The sequence below is a fragment of the Saccostrea cucullata genome, unplaced genomic scaffold (assembly GCF_032062105.1).
Source record: "Saccostrea cucullata isolate Sc308-1 unplaced genomic scaffold, CSIRO_AGI_Scuc_v1 ctg546, whole genome shotgun sequence".
In the NCBI taxonomy this organism is placed as follows: Eukaryota; Metazoa; Mollusca; class Bivalvia; order Ostreida; family Ostreidae; genus Saccostrea; species Saccostrea cuccullata.
The window spans coordinates 23,455-45,008 of NW_026919759.1; the positions used below are offsets into that span (position 1 = coordinate 23,455).

The 21,554-nt window shown below is 33.7% G+C and overlaps 2 protein-coding genes across 2 annotated transcripts; one reads left to right on the forward strand and one right to left on the reverse strand.

The window, feature by feature from the left end:
• The first annotated feature begins 5,454 nt into the window (after positions 1-5,454).
• Positions 5,455-10,775, forward strand: LOC134237593 (lysosomal-associated transmembrane protein 4A-like). Its single transcript, XM_062719725.1, has 7 exons — positions 5,455-5,626; positions 6,664-6,829; positions 7,314-7,390; positions 7,651-7,779; positions 8,145-8,240; positions 8,395-8,496; positions 9,029-10,775. The coding sequence occupies exons 1-7, from the start codon at positions 5,528-5,530 to the stop codon at positions 9,098-9,100; spliced, it is 741 nt and encodes a 246-aa protein (XP_062575709.1). The 5' UTR covers positions 5,455-5,527; the 3' UTR covers positions 9,101-10,775.
• Positions 10,776-11,593: 818 nt separating this feature from the next.
• On the reverse strand, positions 11,594-20,803 carry LOC134237603 (replication termination factor 2-like). The gene is made up of 8 exons (XM_062719735.1): positions 20,675-20,803; positions 17,232-17,326; positions 16,862-16,952; positions 16,350-16,486; positions 15,729-15,807; positions 15,463-15,576; positions 14,861-14,912; positions 11,594-12,473 (listed from the first exon to the last, which is right to left on the reverse strand). The coding sequence occupies exons 1-8, from the start codon at positions 20,741-20,743 to the stop codon at positions 12,265-12,267; spliced, it is 846 nt and encodes a 281-aa protein (XP_062575719.1). The 5' UTR covers positions 20,744-20,803; the 3' UTR covers positions 11,594-12,264.
• Between the last annotated feature and the right edge of the window lie 751 nt (positions 20,804-21,554).

A 21,554-nucleotide genomic window follows, 5' to 3' on the forward strand; every position in this document is an offset into this window, starting at 1 on the left:
AGTGAAAAATTAATGGCATTTTTAAGAAATCTTCTTCTCAAGAACCACTGGGCCAGGAAAGATGAAACTTGTCGAATCATCCTCAGGTAGTGTAGATTCAAATTTGTTCAAATCATGACCCCCGGGTAGGATGGGGCCACAATGGCTGATCAAAGTTTTATATAGGAGTATAGAGGAAAAATCTTTTCAAGAAGCATTGAGACAGGAAAAATGAAACTCATGTGAAATTATCCTGAAGTAGTGTAGAATTAAGTTTGTTCAAATCATGACCCCTGGGGGTAGGGTGGGGCCAAAATGGCTGATCAAATTAAATTACATAGGAATATATAGGGAAATCATTTAAAATCTTCTCAAGTACTTCAAGACCATGATTAGTGAATATTTATATGGATTCATCCTCAGGTAGTGTAGATTGTAGTTTGTTCAAATCATAACACTTAGGGATAGGGTGAAGCCACAATGGGGGATCCAAGTTTCACATTTAAATATATTTTCGAAAATCTTCTCAAGAATAGCAAAGCCATGATAAGTGATACTTAGTCTAGTATTTATATAGAAGCATTCTCAGGTAGTGTAGAATTAAATTTTGTTCAAATCATAACCCCCAGGGATAGGATGGGGCCACAATGGTGGATCAAAGTTTTACATAGAAAAATAAAGGGAACAAGATGTGTTTGTGAAACACTATGCGACCGGCGGCAACAATTAATTGAAAGTTTAAAAAAAACATATTTTTAGCATATAGGTCACAGTCAAGGTCACAAGGTCATTAATTTGGTGTCATTTGTAAGAGTATACATGCCAAATATGAAGTCTCTATCTCTCATGGTTCAAAAGTTATGGCGAAGGTTCAAAAAAGCTATTTTAGCAAATAAGCATATAAGACACAGTCAAGGTCACAAGGTCATTGAACTTGGTGTGATGTGAAAGGGCTTAATTATTGGAGTATACAAATATAAAGTCTCTATCTTTCTTCATTCAAAAGTTATGGTGAAGGTTAAAGTTTGCAAAAAAAACAACTATTTTTAGCATATAGGTCACAGTCAAGGTCACAAGGTCATTGACCTTGGTGTCATTTGAAAGAGCTTAATTAGTGGGGTATGCACCATTCATTATTCAAAAGTTATGGCGAAGGTTAAAGGTTGCAGACAAACAGATAAACAGACAGACAGGACAAAAACAATATACGCCTCGGATCTCTCGATTCGGATGCATAAAAATCCCCAAAACAGAAAAGCTATGTGTAGTCATATTGACATGTAAGCATCCTCAAGTATTGAAGTTTTAAATTTGTTCAGATCATGGCCCTTTTGAGGTTGGGAGGAAAACAATGGGGATTCAAATTACTGTGAAGTAATGTATTGGAAGAAAATGTTTTAAAGAAATCTTTTTATCAAGAACAGCAAAGTCATATATATATATGCTTTATTGCTATGAAGGGATTCTCAAGTAGTATTAAAATTCAAGCGCCCCCTCCACCCCCTCCCCCCGTAAACTTTTCAGTTCGGATCTGATTTGAGCTTTTCCCTAGCTTATGTGCTCAGATGAGCGATGTAGCCCCTGGGCCTCTAGTTATAGCCATGGCTCAAAGTCAGAATACAAAGGTCAAAGTAAGGTAGATACTGGAAATTTTGACAAGCTTAGAACGAAAAACTTGAAATATCTCAAAAACGAGGACATCAGGAATCTAAAATGATATGCAAATTTATCATTAAAGTGCAGATTCAAGTTTGTTTAGAGGATGATTCACAAGGTGGCCGGGAGAAAACGGGGTACTGGGATTTAAAGGAATATATTTAGGAAAAGTGGAAGTCCTTTTAAAGAAACTATGGCATTGATATTAAAATCATCTTGTGTGTACTGTATTATAAATCACAAGCGATTGTGTCTAAAATTCAGATGATTACAAGTCATAAATAGGCTAGAACACATCCTATGAACACTGAAGTGCAGAATCAGATCAGATAAGATCGATTTATGACACCCCCCCCCCCTCCCCCCCCTACACACACACACTTTTACAGAAACCTAGTTACACCCATTCCGATATCTTTATGACAAGAAATGCAACTATGAATTGTAGTTTATATATTATCATTTCTTTTGAAATATATGTACAAGACACTCAGACTACTTATAAGTATACATATATATGGTTCACCTTATTCATGACTTCCTTTAAAAAATTTTAAAGCTGGAGAAATAACCGAATTAAACAGATTTTTTTAAGAGAATTATAAGAGTGACGTTTAAGCATATATGTGTAGCTGGCTAAGTGACTTGACTTTAAAATTCGTGTTCAAATAAAGTTATATACATTCAAATCAAAACGCATATATGAAAGCCTATTAGGATCAATCTAGAGAGAGAAAAAAAATTAAAAGGCGTTATAACGCCTTTCGAAAAGGCGTAATAACGCGAAAAAAGGCGTTATAACGCCTTTCTAAAGGGTGTTAATAAAGTTCGTTCCCCATTTTTCTTTCATTTTCGACAAGAAATACGATTAAAAGATATTTACAATTTGTGATATTTCATGTTTAACGAGCCAATTCTTGCTAGTGGTAAGGTTTTAACTGTCTTTTGTTGAATCAATAAGGGTAGGGTAGGTATTAAAACAGATGACGTATGTTCAGAAAAATTAGGGATGAAGCATATTTGTGACATATATTAAGCGCAAAGGTCTAAACATCTTTTTAAATATTATGCAAAAATTATCAAATCTGTTAAAAATTTCAAAATGACTGACTATTTTTTTTGAAACGTGATCGATTGTTCTTATACATACGCTCATCAGCTTGTCTGATGCAAGATAATCTATGAAGAAACAAAAGTAAATTATCCTTTATTTCCACTCAAAATAACCAGCATTTCTATCATTTTGGTGTTGTAAAGATGTTATATATATTTCCATATGGAAGAAAAATCCAATATTTTCCTGCTAGGAATGAATTGCTATAAATCCAAAGCACACTCTTGTAATTTTATCAGACTTGAAAATTCATCTCTTTAGTTAAGCACTACTTTGATATTTTTGAAAATATTTCATCACGGAACGAACTTTCTTAACACCCCTTAAAAGGCGTTATTACGCCTTTCCATTCTAAAAGGCGTTAATATTACGCCTTTCCAAAAGGCGTTATTACGTCTTTTAATTTCAATATATGACTAAACACATTTAGCCCAAGCGAGTGGTACAGATGGGGGGGGGGGGGGAGAAATCTTACCTTTGGGACATGAATTTCACAATTTCATATAGGACTAATTTCTCAAAAAATAATTTAAACAGATAGCAAATAGTTTGCCTGCTTTTTTCCAAGAAGAGAGAAAAATATCTTCAAATGACATGAATTTAATACATGGCAAGCAAAGCTCCAAGATACATCTGCCTACTAGTACATCGTATCTTCACAAGTAGAGTGTTGCCTTCTCGAAAGCAAACAGTTGTCAGTGAGATGTGCAGGAATATAGAGAATTGCTTAAATAAAGATTGTTTCAATTAAATCTTTCATATATTTATTAACACAAAATAACACCTTTCCATTTTCCTTTTGAAGTAGGCCAGTAGTACGAGTGCGAATGGGGTACCCCCATCCACGCATACACACTTTTTGGGGAAAAGTCTTGCTACAGTTTAAATATCATGATTAATTGTAGGTTGCTGGGTTCCTGAACATTTTGTTGCAGTTTTAAAACTGTGGCAATTTATTGCATTTAAACAAAGTTTTACGGAGATGTTACCCAGTCGTTTGGTCAGTAGAGTGGTGTGGGGGGGGGGGGGGGGGGGGGGGGGGGGGGTTTAGAAGCACAGGCCTGTTAGATGCAAAATAATAGTTATTAAAAAAAGCGTAATAACCCATTTGGAAAGGCATAATAACGCCTTTTAGAATGGGGTTAAAACGCTTTTTGGAAAGGCATAATAACGCCTTTTAGAAAGGCATAATAACGCCTTTTAGAAAGGCGTTATAACTCCTTTTAAAAAGGTGTAATAACGCCTTTTTAAAAGGCGTAACGCCTTTTTAAAAGGCGTAATAACGCCTTTTGGAAAGGCATAATAATGCCTTTTAGAAAGGCATAATAACGCCTTATAGAAAGGCATAATAACGCCTTTTAAAAAGGCGTTAAAACGCCTTTTGGAAAGGCGTTATAACGCCTTTTTGAATGTAAAGGCGTAATAACGCCTTTTGGAAAGGCGTAATAAAACCTTTTAAAAAATTAAGGCGTTATAACGCCTTTTGGAAAGGCGTAATAACACCTTTTAAAAAAGGCGTTATAACGCCTTTTGGAATGGAAATGCGTAATAACGTCTTTTAGAAAGGAGTTATAACGCCTTTTTTCGCGTTATTACGCCTTTTCAAAAGGCGTTATAACGCCTTTTAAAATTTTTTTCTCTTTAGAGTGATCCTAAAAGGCTTTCGTATATACATTGACCTACAGGAAGTTTAGGAATATATCAGGGTGACGAGCATTTGATTTTGACGAGAAGTGGATTAATTAATGATTTATGATCAAACTGAAATGTGCTTTTGTTAGCCCCCCCCCCCCCAACCCCCCAATAAAAGATGAAGATGAAGAAGAGGCTGTTTGTCTCAATGAAATAAATACAACATCACCTAACTATCCCTAGAAAGACAATACCGTAAAAAAACAAGAAAAAAGGACCGTAACAATATTCTAAGTGAACAGCCACAATAACATTTAAAACAACACAAAAAATGACACCCCCCCCCAAAAAAAAAACTGCTAAGTAGGGAGGGGTTAAAATCTTCCTTTAATTTGTATGCAAGTTATTTTCTTTTATTTACATGATACAAACTTCCACCTAGTACAAGTATACTGTCACAAAAAGGTGAGTTACCTGTCAAATAAAAAGTTTATTTTCACCGTTCGAAAGAAAGGGGCCGTCTACCCTCCCTTTCCTGTGTTTCCTTCTATTTATCTATTTATTTAATTAATTAATTAATTAATTAATTAATTTATTTATTTATTTATTTATTTATTTATTTATTTATTTATCTACTTACTTACTTACTTACTTACCTACTTATTTATTTATTTATTTATTTAATTATTTAAATAACAGTTTGCTTGAATATGTGGAAATAAATTTTATAATTTTATCAAAAATCAATTTTAGATTTTTTAATAAATCATAACCATTAAAATATCATAAAAACATAATTAGCAAAATTTTATTTGAAACCTCAATCCTTTGCAACACTTGAAAACCCAAAACTCCAAAGCATTTGATAATAGCAAGAAAGCAGAGCTGTGTGTTTATCTTTCAAAATTTTAATTGATATATTCATTTTTATTTTTTTTTTTTAGATTGATTTCCTATATCTATAATCAAATTTAATTGTTTTAAACTTAAAAAAAAAATTAAAAAAATTAGTCACTGATTGTATGATTCACCTCATCCGTGTTTCATTGGCCAACTCATTCCGTTAATTAGTCTACCCATAGTGAAAAACGGAAGTGAAGTAAAAGACATTTTGGAAACGAGGAACCAAAACAAGACAGAAACAAAATGAGAACAAAAGGTCAGTCGGGGATCCCCGACATGTACAAGTGCTGCTTCTGCTGCCATGTCAAGACTGGGACGCTGTTTTATGGGCTCTTTCAGCTGGTAATAATTAATATGTAGCCGACATTGGATAGATTTATTATAATGATGTCATACAATCACAATGGCGGTTGGGCTGTTGTTATTTTGTTACCGTATCATACGTTTCAGATTATGACAAGATATACCATGTCGCTAGTTACCTCTGAGAACTTTTTGATGCATTTGTTTTATGTATTTATTAATTTTTGATGTCGTCACAATGTGAACATCAAACTATCTGAGCATCATGTGATCAAAAGGCCTTTGAAATGAAATGGAAAGTGAAACGGATGTGAGCATAATTAAACAGGTCCGGCACAATCTCTTGATTAAGAATAGCTAAGTTAAGCTATTTTATCACACTTTTTTTCAAATGTTTCATTTTTTCAGCATGTGCAAAAAGTTTCACTGTGGTGCAGTGGAAATATTAAACTTTTGAACTCTTCTGATACAATGCATGTAAAAATCACTCACCAAATTGTGTCTCCTTGAGAGACTTGTACTCAAAGTTTTCAAAGTTTTGGGGCTATTGTTAAGTAATCACAGAGTTATTTCTTGAATTAAATTATAAAGGGGGTCAGTTATGGCCAACAGGATAATTGATAAATAACAGTTCAGCACAATGAGTAGCAATTGTACTAATCCACACCTCATCACACTCAATTAGTCAATATAGTGCACATTTACTCAAACAATGGAAATTTATCTTTTGCTTAAAAGTATTCAACAGCTGCAATATATGATTTGGGTTGTATTTTTGATAGCTCATAGTATGAGTATGAATAGTCAAATACTTGCGACTTTTAATTGCTTATTTCTTAAAAATCGTTTTTGTGAAAAACTGGGTATAAATAACTTTATTAAGCTATTTTAAATAGCTTAATAAGCTATATAGCTTTTTAAAGTTTTATAGTTTAATCAAGAGATTGTGCTGGACCTGTAAACTAGCTATAGTAAACTCGTATGGAAGAAGAAGAAGAACTATGCATAAAGCAGACACAATTCAGAATAACTTGCATGGAGTTGCAGTATGTAATCATGTTGACTACTGATTGTAGATTTGCCATTTATTCCTGATCGGGGGACTTATTTTCGCCTCCATTCACCCTGAAGTCCTACAGGAACACGCCAGTAAGTGCACAGACGTGGAGATTGATACAACATTGAAAAATGATCACATCGAGACACAGGAGGAAATCTTCATCAGCAGAAAGATGAAAAGAGGTTAGAAAACTTCACTTATTTTCAGATTTTGATTTTGTTTGAATTGGTATTTTTAAAATTAAATTAATTACATTATAATGTATAATTAACAGCAGTTATACAATGTGGATATCTTTAAACCAATACTGGTGAAAAAATAATTTAATTTCTTTATGGTAAAAAATCTTGTAACAGAAAAGTGCTAACATAATTTATTTGGGAACTTTATTAGAATCACCAGAATTACTCAAATTTTTGATAATCTGCGCTTTTTCAGTAACTAAATTCAAAGCAAGGCAGCAGTCTAAAATTCCAAATGATTGTTTACATATAATTTATTTAATGTGTGGAAAATAGTGATATTTAAGTAAAAAAATATATTTTTGACTGTAGTGGAAATTATTTAACTTGTTTTTTTTTTCACAAAAGACAAATATTAGATTTTTCAACATTGTTGCGAGTCTTTTGTATTAAAGATAACATTAGAATGTTGCTTTTTTTCCAGAGGACTTTGACCTGGCCTTCATCATCTGTCTGTGTATGCTGACCATTGTTCTCTTCCTGCTCTATGGAGTCCTCAGGGTCAGTTACAGGGCTTAAAGCCATAGATAAACTTAACAAATTTATTTTATTTTTACAAAACAGAATGGTACAGTAAAACTCGTTTAGTAAGAACATGAATATATCAAAGTTATCTTGGATCTCCAGCTATTTAAATTTAACAAATTTCTTACTCGGAAATTACAAACTCCGGATATAGCGAAGTAATTTCGTTATAACCAAGATTAACTGTGTATGAAGCACAAATCACAACTGCTCTGATTAATGTTGTACTGTTTCAGAATCGTCCTGGGTACATCTTGCCTTTCTTCTGTCTGCAAGTGTTTGACTTCTGTCTGAGCTGTCTGACAGTGGTAGGGTACCTCAGTTACTCCCCCAACATCAAAATCTGGCTCAGGACACAGGGACTGGTTAGTGAACATTTTCTTCCGGATATTAGTATTTATTGATCTATAGGCTATGTTTATGTATTGTAATGTGAAATTGCCAATGTACACACTCCTCTATAATTTCTTTTAAAATAATAAAAAATGAGCCCAGGAAGAGCTTTCTTATACATATTTCTGCAGCATATCGTCTGATGGTCTATTAAATTTCATTCTTGTGTATTTAGCTGTTGATTGTGTAATGTATTTAATTTCATTCCTGTGTATTAAGCTTTTGATATAAATGTCTTGTATAATTTCAGTCCTGCGTTCCCGGTCTGTTGATTGTATATTGTATAATTTCATTCCTGTGTATTAAGCTTTTTGTCATGTTTTGTATATTTTTTCAGTCCTGCGTACCCGGTCTGAAGCACCTGATGGACATGGACTCCCAGTGGCTGATGCTCCTCTGTCTTCTGGCCTTTGTCCTCTTCCTCTCAATGAAGGTAAAGAATTGTTGCTCAGGTTCAACAATAGGCTAATAATTTTACTGCAGCTAAAACCAACAAAAATAAAACTATCTGTTATTAGAATAGAAGTCTCTTTCAGATCAGCCTAAGTAAGGGGTATTTAATCTGTACATGAATTATTTGATTCTAGGCTTACCTGATTGGAATGGTGTGGAGCTGTTACAACTACTTGAAATCCAGAAACATCAGCTGTAACCAGATCAGAGAGTACTCGGTGGACCCAGACTCAAAGGTAAATAACTCAGTGAGAGGTTACACAAGTAAATATCTCAGTGAGATGTTATACAGGTAAATAAATCAGTGAGATGTTATACAGGTAAATATCTCAGTGAGATGTTATACAGGTAAATATCTCAGTGAGATGTTATACAGGTAAATAAATCAGTGAGATGTTACACAGGTATGTCCGTCTCAGAGGTCATGCATCTCAAGGAAACTGTGTCTTTCAAAAGTAAATCTCACAAAAATAATATCTACTCTTAGAGAAATGGCTCATTAGGAATCTGAAAAATCATAAACACAGATTTATTTAAAAAAGTTTATGTTCATGCAATCATTAGCTCTAGAGGTAGTAACATTTCTGTCTTTATACACTTGAACATAAAATTCAGCATATGATAAGGGAAATAATTGAGATTTCACATGACCATATTTATTCTGTCAAGGACTTCTGACTAATGCATTATGTATAGTCCATCCAGATAGCTATATAAACACTAGAACAACTTCCTATTTACTTGAGTGATTTTTTTTTTCAATCACAGATTCTGCTGCCCCCAAAGTATGAAGAGGCCATGAGAAGCGGGGAGGGTCTGCCCCCACCCTACACAGCTTAAAGTGTGCGATCCTTGTAAGAATAGGTCACTAATGGAGACGTCAAGACAATAAGTACAATGTCGTTCTTCTGTTTACAGACTTTTCCTTCCTTATTGATATGTCACGTCTAATAACAACATTGCATAATGTATAAATATAGTAACATTTATGATGGGACAGAAATGATAATTTATTATTAATTTTTATTATGATGTAAAATAAACATTGTGCACTTTTGTAAGAACTGGGATATAATTTAGTGAAAGTTTTAAAGGAGAAGAATTTTAACTGTTTACCAATTTTGGTATTTTAATTTAATGTCAGACCCAAGCTTTGATATGATGTACATATATGTAGATTTATCTTTTTAGCTGTCTTGTTACAAGCGTTTAGTTGATGTTGCCCACTTGTACAATTTTATCATGAGTATCTCAAAAAATCTGTTGGACCCAATGCTTAGTAGTAATATGTTGGCCTTACTAGATTTAAATGATATTTATGTATGACTTGGACAATATCAACTGAAGTTTTGTGTTTTATGTATTTCATCATATCATCATTATAAGTTAACAGGATTTTATAGTAGAGGTGATAGTGTAATGGTTTACTGGTTCTCTGCTCCCCATAGACAGAGAACCTGTTATTGTATACATCTGAGGCCTGTGTAACAGAACAAGTGCTCATGAACATTTCTATTGGAGGTACATGTATAAGGAATTTTGGCGAGTGCTCGCGAAAGTTCTCTCTGTTGAACAGGCCTCAGGTCTTAATGAATAATACATCAAAGTCTGAAGATCAGATTCATATGGGAACTGTAAAATGAGCAGTCACTATTGATATCTGCATAAAACAGGTGTATGTTCTAATTGTAAAATGTTGTCGAGTCTCCAAAGAGACTATAGGACTGTGTACAGTGGAGCCTCATTTATCTGGATGCTGTGGTTCCTAGTTAATTTGTCTGGGTATGTGAAACGTCTGGATACCTGAATTAAAAAATTCTGTGCTGATGAAATATCGTACGGATACTGAAGCCTCTGGATATCTGAAGGTCCACTGTATTCATGTTTTAATCATGTGCAGTCATCCTGTAATTGTAATTCACGTGTGGAATTTTATGTTATTTGTCTCCAATGAATTTTATCAACTTCATTAAATTATTCATTGAAAGCAAGTAAGAATGCCCTAGGCTGTTAAGATTACTCATGTAGGGAATCCAGGTCAAAGTTCATATTAATAATCAAAATATCTTGGATATCTTTTCAATTAACAACAAAAGATAGACATGAAGTCACATGTTCCTTATTCAGAAAGTAAAATTGTTCAGTTTTGGGATACATATCTTCTAAAATGATGTTTTAAGATCTTTTTGGGATCCTGACACAGATGTACTATAAACATGGTCATATTTACAAATGGGAAAATGGAAGATATTCTTATTTTTCAAACAATCAGAGGCAAAACTTAGATAGTTAATTAGAATTGAATTCTAATGAAGACATTAGCTATGATTAGGACAATGATGAGGACAATAGCTAATTGTAAAATTCTTTGATATTTTCAAATTGTCAGTTACCATGTTTACAGAGATCAATTTTATGTGATATGAGGATGGTGCTTTTGGGTAAGCTTGTTGATGGGTTTTAATCATTCATGTGTAAGGCTTTTTCCTTTCAATAAAATTCATCCAAAAATCCAGACTTTTGTTGTTTGAAAGTACAGTAAAATGTGTACAAAAATCTAAGGATGGACATTTTGCTTCCATATATATATATATATATATATATATATATATATATATATATATATATATATATATATATATATATATATATATATATATAATTCCTTGTATATGTTCAGTTTACAGTGTGTTTGGACGTCACGGGGAAGTAAATATCACTCAGTTGTAAGTGTGAATGCTTTATAAGTTGTTCACCTTATCCCGGTTTTGCTGTGTATTTCACAGACTCTCTACAAGTAAAGATGAATATGGTGGCATAATTCTGCCCTTCTGTAAACAGGTAAAATGATGTACTACCATGACATACAAGTTACCAATCTCTTTCGAGAGTCTAATTTTAATGTTGGTAATCTTGCTTACTAGCACCATCATACAAGCAGAAAGCAACATGATAATGTTGACATGCAACTTAATTATATCAACATGTGTCTTTGCTATCTCGAACTTCATGGAGCTGAGAAAAAACTTTAAGATATCCGAGGATTCAAGATATCGAGGGTAAAATACTTAAAGAATATGTGGTTGGGAGATATCCATGGTATTTGAGATATCGGAGTTCGAAATACCGAAGTTCAACTGTATATACCTTGCACATTAAATGAATAGGTAATGTCAACATAATTCTGTTACATTGTGCATCGAGATTCTCCACAACAGTCAATTCCAGCTGACTGTGAGTGTCAATGTGTAGAACTTAGAAATGATGATTAGGCTTGAGAGTCCATAGAACAAAACCTTAGCCAACCTGTTACTAATACAGAGAATGGTTGAGTGACAAGTCATACAACTGTATTCAATATTGTACAGGTAATTGTAATTGCACCCGGTATTAATTAGATTTTAATCCTAAGACCTTGTTCAATGTTACAGTTTTGAACAAAAAGATATTGCCCATGGGCATCTTCTTCCCAAACACCATAAGTTCAAGAAATTAAAACACATATTTTTAAAAATAAAAACAATAAGTTAGTCAATTTAAAAATACAATATCTCATTTTAAATGAAATTACAACTGATTTAAAATCCAGATAACTTTGTACATCATTGAAAACTTAAAATTTGTTTCCAGTCTGCTTTTTGCTGTATTGCAATACATTCTTTTTGTGTTTTGGTACATAGATAGAAACTTCAACATTATCAATATTATGACCAAATCAAGGTCTATTAACAGTCCTTCAAAATGGTTTCCTATCTGCCCTTGAATATTATTCCCTTTGTCTAACTTCAAGGCACAAATCTATAAAAAGTGTGCATATATGCACCATTAATACAGTTCTCATTTGATTTGAAATACATGTACAAGCAATTTATAAGCCTTTTATCAATCTTTAAATCTGAGGAATGTTTTTCAGTCTAGATCTTCAAATAGTTCTAGGCTCATTGGCTAAACGTCCCATTTCTTAGTTATAGAATGGGATGTAAGTGATGGCTACATCCCCCCTCTCAGTTATAGAATGGGTTGTACGTGACCCAGTGAGCGGACTGCTGGTTTTTAGCCTTGGTACTGGAGGTGAACAGAGACTTGTAGGTGGAGCTGGCCTTGGGGTCCTTCTGAATGCTGGTGTGGGTCACAAGTTTGTCCTTGGGTCCCCCTGAAGCTTCTCTGGAAGATGTCTTGGTAGAGGACTTGTCTGTTTTAGCTTTCTTTGCATCTGAAACCATATTAAAAGAAGTCTATATTAATTTTAAATAGCAAATATTTATTTAATGACACATGACTTACAAAGGTTTTGAACTTTATCGTGAATCAATATAGAACTACATGTATGTACATGTACCTCCATATATACTTTGTGTGTGTGTGCTCAGAACACATGACTCCCTTGTCTTTCTCTGTGAAATATAACAAGAGGCCCATGGGCCTTATAGGTCACCTGAGTATCATGCAACAACTTTCCATCAATTGAATTTGATTCATGTTTTAATCTAGAAGCCATGAAATTCACAATTTTGAAAGAGGCACCATTGCTTATCATAATTATGCACTCAGCATACTTACTGTAAACCAACTTTTATTCGCGTGCGAGAAATTTTCGCGAAGTTCGCGAGAGCCTCGTCATCGCGAATATTTCTCGCCGCGAACTGGTCCTGAAGTTTTATGGTTCTATTTCCAACAGATCAAAAAAGGCATTGATCGCGAAAATTAATCGTCGCAAACTAGATTATCCCTGGTAAATCGCGAAATAAAGTCTTCGCGAATAAAAGTTGGTTTACAGTACTTTGGTTAGTAATACCCAGAGGTACGTACATGTAGATCACAGTAACAAAGAGAAAATGCATTTCCACTTTATCATTATCAGTTGTGCACCCCATCCCACAGGAACCACTGACCCTGGGGCCACATCTTCAAAATTTTGGAAATTTTATAAATTTTATTTCACCATGTTGTTGATTAATACCAAAGTGCAGATTTCAAAGCATTAAATCATTTTCAGACCCCCTCCCCCACCCAAGTACCTCTGTCCCAGGGGCCAGGAAATTAAGCATTTTTGGAAAAAGCAGCGTTCTTCGTCATAAATATATACTAAGATCATTGCCATAATACCCAGGATCAAAGGAAAAGATTTTCAAAGAATTTATGCATTTTCACTATATAAACATTAGAGCCCCGCCCTAACACAATAAGCTCTGACCCAGGGGCCCTGAAATTCACAAATCTCAAAGAGGCATCCTTCCTCCTCATAACTATGTACATAGTTCATTGGTTTAATACCCAGGTGCAGAAAAGAAGATTTTTAAAGAGTTTATTATGCATTTTTACTATATAAACAATAGAGCCCCACCCTAACACCAGAACCCCTGACCCTTGGGCCATAAAATTCACAACTGTGGAAGAGTCACTCTTACTCATCATAACTATGTACTTAGTTAGTTTATTTAATACCCAGGAGCAGAGAACAAGATTTTCAAAGAAATAATGCATTTTCACTATATAATCAATAGAACCCCGCCCTAACACTGGAACCCCTGACCCTGGGGCCATAAACTTCATAATTTAAGAAGAGGCAGCCTTATTCACCAAAACTATGCACTTGGTTAGTTTATTTAATGCCCAGGAGCAGAAAAGAAGAATATCAAAGAATTATTGCAATTTCACTACAATAATCTATATGGCCCCACCCTAGCACTAGAACCCCTGACCCTGGGGCCATTAGATTCAAAATTTTGGAAGAGGCAGTCATTTTCAACTCAACTATGCACTTGGTTACTGTAGATCACTTATTTTTCGCGACACCTTATTTTCGCGAGATAGTCATTGACTCTATATTAGCGAGACAAAATTTTCACGAATTGTGGTCACTTTTCTACATAATCTTCAGGAATTCTATTATACGCGAGAATGAAATTTTCGCGAGCACACCGTCTCGCGTAATTACGCGAAAATAAAGTTCTCGCGAATAAAAAGTGATTTACAGTAGTTTATTTAATGCCCGCAAACAGAAAAGAAGAATATCAAAGAATTATTGCAATTTCACTATAATAATCTATATGGCCCCGCCCTAGCACTAGAACCCCTGACCCTGGGGTCATTAAATTCAAAATTTGGGAAGAGGCAGTCATTTTCAAGTCAACTATGCACTTGGTTAGTTTATATGATGCCCAGGAGCAGAAAAGAAGAATTTCAAAGAAATAATGCATTTTCACTATATAACCTATTTAGCCCCACCCTAGCACTAGAACCCCTGACCCTGGGGCCATGAATTTCACAATTTTGGTAGAGGACTTAATGCTGATTACAATCATGCCAACAGTTTGACTGCTTGATGTCCAGGAGTAAAGAAGAAGATTTTTAAAGATTGCACTAATTTTAGTGGTTTTTGCCCCACCCATCAGGCCCCAGGGGGGCAGGGACCATGAAATTCACAATTTTTGTTCCCCTTCACCTATAGATGCTATATGCCAAATTTGGTTGAAATTGGATCAGTGGTTTCAGAGAAGAAGCTGAAAATGTTCAAATGTTAACGCACGACGGACGACGAACGAAAACAGATAGCAATAGGTCACCCGAGTTTACTCAGGTGACCTAATTAAGACTTACCTGTGACTTTTGATTCAGATTCTGTAGAGTCAGCTTTGTGCTTTTTAGCTTTCTGAAATAAATAAAATTGTCACATAATAATAAAGTTTGTTTTTAATCCAACATGTCTTGGAAATAAATTGTTCTTTAAATACTGTATACAGGGTTATTTTCGCCCTTTTACATTCAGAAACAAGTTTGCCCTGTTTTAAATTCGCCCAGAAAGATTTTTGTTTCAGATATTAAACTGTTTACATTAGATTCGCATGTTTTAAATTTGCCCACTTCCTATGAGGGCGAAAATTTCCCTGTATACAGTACTTCAGTTAAGATCAAGTTTGCATTTCTTTCTGCTTAAACTTTTCAAGGAGTAGCAATCTTTCTTTTTTATTTTTAAGGGGATCCTGATTTCCCATTAAGTTTTGCATACTATTTGCCTAAACACTTGCATACATTGAGCTGATTTCTGGTATACAAGTCTGCCATAATAAGTTATAAATTAAGTTTTCATTTTGTTCTGCTTCACTCATTTTTGATGGAATAACATCCTTTTAATTATTAAGGGATGGCACTTGTTGGTAGCTGGAGGACTAGTACTCTGAGAATGCCTGTTAATTCTGTACCTTTGCCAGTTTGGCCTGTTCCTTTCTGGTCTTCATTCTCTGCTGTAATCGCTCAAACTCCTCATCAGATCCATTTAATGTGATCACATCATCTCGGGAGAACTTACTGTTACACTGTGGAAAAAGAAATAAAAGTAATGATCACATGTAGTCAGTCCAGACCTTTTTTGTTTTGTGTCAGTTTTTAGAATTTGGACCTTTTTTCTTACCTTATGACAAATGCCTGATTTGTGACAATTTTCAGATTTTGGGACTTTTATTCTTACCTTGTGACAGATGTCAGATTTGACTTCTTTGAGAGCTCTGTCAGATAAAACACATCCACAAGACCAGATGAAACTAAACCTGAAATCCACAATGAAATAACCACTTATTAGTCCATGTTAAGCCTACATGTACTGATTTTAATATACTGTAGATCACTAAATTTTCGCGACACCTTATTTTCGCGAGATAGTCATTGACTCTTTATTAGCGAGACATAATTTTCACAAATTGTTGTTTTTCCTCTATATAATCGTAAGGAATACTCTTAAACGCGAGAATTAAATTTTCACGACCTCATTGTCTCACGTAATTACGCGAAAATAAAGTTCTCGCGAATAAAACGTGATTTACAGTATACAGCCAACCATAGAAAATTTTCAGATGGATGAATTCCAGTTAAAGTTCAGTTTACTGAGTACTCTATATGTCACAATGAAACAATCATAAATTTATTTAGTTTAACAATGATGGGAAAAATTTGATAATTAAGAAAACAAAATTTTAATCCTGGGATGACTCCCATACTAAATCATACGACATGTCCCCTAAATCTACCCCTTTTTCTCCCCTTATCAACTTTGTTCTTCAATCTCCTATTTCCTTCTACCCTGTTCACCTACCCGTGTTTTCCGTTCATGGTGATCCCCACTACTGGGCAGATATACTTGGCGTCCTGTGTGTCAATATAGCTGTCTCCTTTCTCACTCTTGGGTCGTCCATATCCTTTGTTTTCTGTCAATTTTAACTCCTTTAAATCCTGAATATAAACCAAGATTTTTTAAACAAATAAATAATTAAAAAATTATGCATATATACTAATAGAAAAGAAAAAATCAGTGACCTTTTGAAAATAAAAGAAATTCAATGCTATTTGAAGATGCTTTCTTAAAAATATGACTTATCATGACTGCTGTTCTTGAAGATATTTTACAGATTTTTCTTAAGTTCCTTAATTAAGTCCTATGTAAAACTTTGATTGCCCAAAGTGGACACACCCTACTCAGGGAGTCATGATTTGAACAAATTTGTATCTACAACATCCTAGAAAGTTTTCACTAAAAGTTTCATTGAAGTGAATGACTTCAAACTATGGTTAGAATAAGATATCCTATCTGAATCTTATGTTTAGTACCTTGAGACCTCGCAGATGTTCAAAGCTTGGGGCACACTCAAATTTAGTCCTGTCAATCAAAAATTCCAACACTGCCTCTTTGTTGTACAACCTGTCAAAACAAAGAAGTTGATGTTCTGTCATATTGTGTCACGGTAAGGAAAGAAATAAGGATATAAATTTATGAAGACAAAAAATTAACATGAAATATTACACATAATTTTGAACATTTTAACATTATAATTACTTTTTTGTATTTAATTATGAGATGTTAAATGACATTTATCTTCAATGAAACAGGTAAAAAAAAAATTCCTTCCTCAATTCAAATTCTTTGAATAAAAAAATCTAGCGTTTACACACCAATAGTTATATAACGGTACTGACTTACCTGCCTAGCTCACATGCCATGATTGGTTCACGAAGAGGCTCCTGTGTTATTGCACAATGTTTCCACTTGGCATCAAGATCAGCAGTTTTATCTTTCTATAATGACATGTAAAGGTTTTATTTATTTGTTTGCTGCAATATTAATTATACACGCATAATAGACTGTACATAAATAAAATATTTAAAATTTTAGCTGGCTACTATCAAAACGCCAAAATTAGCACCCCGCGAAAATAATCCGCTGTACGGTACCAAGTCTTATGGGAAGCACAGCAAGTTGAGTCAAGAACTGCTTGCTCAATGAGCTCTGCTAACTATGATCAGGAAGGAAAACAGGTGATTCATTATCTGTAGTATTTGTAGCAAAAATGTACAATCAGATTTTCTACTCCTGTTTATTTTGCAACATTTACTGCATTCTTTAGAATATTTATCTAAGACAAAAAGCAAAAGTAACCTCAGTGATTTACATACTTTAAATGCAGTATTAGAACAAGTTCCCCCCATCCCCCTAAATATCATAAGCAGTTACCCTCAGGAAGATAAACTCTGAATTCTGAACATATTTTCACTTTTTGTCCTTGATAAATGCCCTAAAGAGCATGTTTAGATTATTATTTGTCTAAAATGTGTATTGTAAAAGCTTATTGGGGTTTAGCTTATCCAGAGGTATTGGGGTTGTAAGGGTAAAAAAAAAATGTACAATTTCCAATTGAAAAACCCTCATTCCTAAATGACTCTGAGTGCCAAGTGAAGGGAGTGAGGTCTAAATTTGAAGCCTTTCTCCAGCATATGGTGACATGTAATAAGAGTAGAATAACTGGGTGTAATGTAAGCGCAGTGTTTTAATTTGTAGGCATGGAAAGGAATGTACTCTACAATGTCTTTCGTCAAAAATTGCACTAGATGTATATTCAACCAAATGCTTGGATGTCACTGTAAGCTCTGCCGAACTCCGTTACGTCATGTGACATCACAGCTAGTCGAGATGTCTCGTGCGACTTGATGTTCAAGTAGCTGATCAATGTTTAGAGTGTGTTTTTTAATAGAGGGCGGAGCCCTCTCACGGGCCCGAAGGGCCCGTGAGAGCGAAGCTCTCCCTATAGGTAACACGTATGTATATGAAAAATAAAAGAAATCTTAGGTAAACTATATGTCAGTTACAATACCTTTGGAACTGAGATTCTTGTCGCCAACATGGCGTCCTGTAAAATGGCGTCATTTTGATTCACGCGCAAATCCTCGTTGTTGATGAGACTTTTATCAAAGTGAACAACATTTAATCTAAGGATAATATGTAGCAGATGTTTTTTACTTAAAATCAAATCCATTTGTAGTCAGATCCTTCCTACTTTCGATTTGATGTTTAGATTTATTTATAGTTCGCGCTAACAAGTATAACGGCATTTGATTGGTCAGAAATTCCCTACGGGTGGCGCTGTCGTCTGCACTATTGAGGAGTGGATCTATCTGTGGCGCCTTTCACCAGAATGTAGAAGGAAAACAATCCTTATTTATTTGTTAATAAAATTTACTAATAACGAATTTCAACAGGATTATTGTCAATACATACAAAGATAGAAATACTGAATTTTTTTAGGCATAGTGCAATTTTTTGTGATGTTTAAAATAAAATACTCCATGCGGGACTCAACAAACTTTTAAAGGTGTGTGGATTTCTTTCTTTTTTTTTTCTCTCTTTTGTATTTTTTTAGGTAACCAAATTGGTTATGAATATCTACTTGTACATAGATATAAAAAATATTTAGCAGATGGAAGTCTGAATCTCATTTTTATAGTGTTTTTTAAAAAATATTTAGAATTTTTGTTTGACATCGATAAAATTAATATTCGAATCAAACTTCTCAGAAGTGTACCCTATTATTCACAAGGTTTGGTTTTGAAATTATATGATAAAAAAAACTAAGTCTTAAATGACAAAGATACCAGAAAAAAAAAAATTTAAATTTTTTTCAATATGATTTTGTTTACGTTAACGTTAGATTTAGAAAATTCTAAAGACTATTTAAATCAAATTTATTTTAACAACATCAGCAAAAAAAAAAAACACAACACACACACACAAAAACACAAAAAACTGAAAAGTGAAATATAATATTTTCATTAAAATAAAGAAAATAATCAATATGATTAATGGGTTACCAATTAATGTAAAATAAAAAGAGATAAATAAAAAGAAACTTAAAAAAGATATATCACAACAGGGACCTAATAAATGTCCCTGATCATGCATCCGTTGCAAATTTTTTTTTCGTATAAAAGTTGTGATGCTATTATATTTTCAACCCTTGTGATAGTTACACAGTCAAATGTTGGTCTGATGATTAGATTCATCCAGGAAGTAGATCATCTGTCTGTAGTTTGGGTCTTCTGATCTGGTCTTCACAATATTGTTCTTACTTTCGATGATGTCATAACTATGTAATGGGAGTCTAACAGTTGAGAAATGACTTTAGGTTTTCTAGATCAGTGTTGTTAAATAAATGAATTAAGAAATGAAAGACAAAGAAATGAATGATCAGAAAAGTTTATGAGTTGCTTATTGTAGGATATATTTGGGAACAAAGTTTGAGGTGTTGTTGGGCCGAGGTGTCTCACATTTCTTGGGCCTCGGTACGTTGCATCCATTACTGGTCCAATGCATGCCACTCTCTTTCCCCATTACAGTTTTTCGACTTTTAGTGCTCTGGCTAGACAACCCTTTTTCTCATGATAAAATTAATCTTAGTAAGTTAGTTCTCAGATTTATTAAACCCTTAGATTGAATTACATGTATTTGAATAAAAAATTATTATAGGTATTCTGTAGTTCAGACTTCAGAGAAAGTTTTTTTTTCAAAGGAAATCAGTTCTTTGTCATGATTTTCTCATCTGCATCATCAGAAACCCACGGGTGATCTCGTCTTTACTTGTGATAAGTAAAGACGAGATCACCCGTGTGTATCCGACGATGGATTTTCTGACAATGACGTACAATTTCAGAATTAACTGATTTATCATTAAACAATAAAAAGGTAGCAATTTTCTCTTCATTGCTCCGCCCTCACTAACGGTCACACCGTCTAACATATTACATGTATAATTACGCTAGACCCAATGGGCAAACAGTAAAACATATTACTTTATTATATTAAATAATTTCATTGGGAAGTTGTTTTTAATAAAATTGAGCCAAAACAATTAACATTTTGCCATTTTGCAATGTTTTTGAGTATTGAAAAGCTTATAATTCCAACTGTGAGTTCTTCCTCGCATTGACAAGGATCGTGTGTGTTAAAGGGTTTTAATGTTGTAGCTTTACAAAGGATATTATTGAAAAAAATCACGGAATGTAAAGATTTGGACCTGGGGACGTACAACAACAATGTCTCTGATAACAACAACAAACAATATTCAACACAGTTTGAAACAAACTCCTCATTACCTGTTCTGGCTTTTTCTTCGTCCTGACAAGTTCATCCCTCTTAGGTATCGTACCGCCATCACATCCCATTTTGATCTAAAATGTCAAAATTTATACTGAGCTCTAAATGTTTGCTATCCACTCTACTACGAACGTGACGTAATTTTCTAAATGTACAAGTAGTCGTGCATAATATGTTTCGAAATTCTAAAACTTTCAAAAATAAACGAAAACAAAAAACTTTCTAATCTCTATTAGCTTAGTAAAAAGAAAACAAATTAAATTATTTCTATTTACAAAGAAAAAAATAAAAGGTTAGAAACAGTTTTTTTTTTTTTACCAAATTAGGGCAAGCGGTATATCTAGTCTTCCCGACTCCCGACGCCCGACTCCCGACGGTCCCGGATTTGGGATTTTTAGCAATTTCTTTTTTACCGGTGCACAGATTTTATTCAAACTTTTCAGGCACATTTTCTTGGTTTATATAAATTCATTAGTGCATAAAAACATTAGGAAACTTGTCTTTTTATTACTGAATCAGCAGTATCACCTGCCAAAAAGCGGTAAATCTAGTACTCTGTTATAAATGTTAAAACCAAAAACGGATACTGGTGTTTTCGTAGAATCGCGATTAAAACAACAAAATGAAGAATATATTTTTTTAACAAATAACTGGAAAACCTCATTTAAATGCTAGATAATTTGTACGCACTGAAACTCACATATTTTATTTTTGTACGCACTGAAACTCACATATTTCATTTTTTTTAAATTAAGAGTTATACTTATTAATTATCGATACATAGCGATGAGCTGAGACGTGAGGTTTCGTAGATCATAATATTGATATTATTTGGGAAGATATTTCTTCTTTTAAAAAGATAGAATTAGTGTTTAAGTG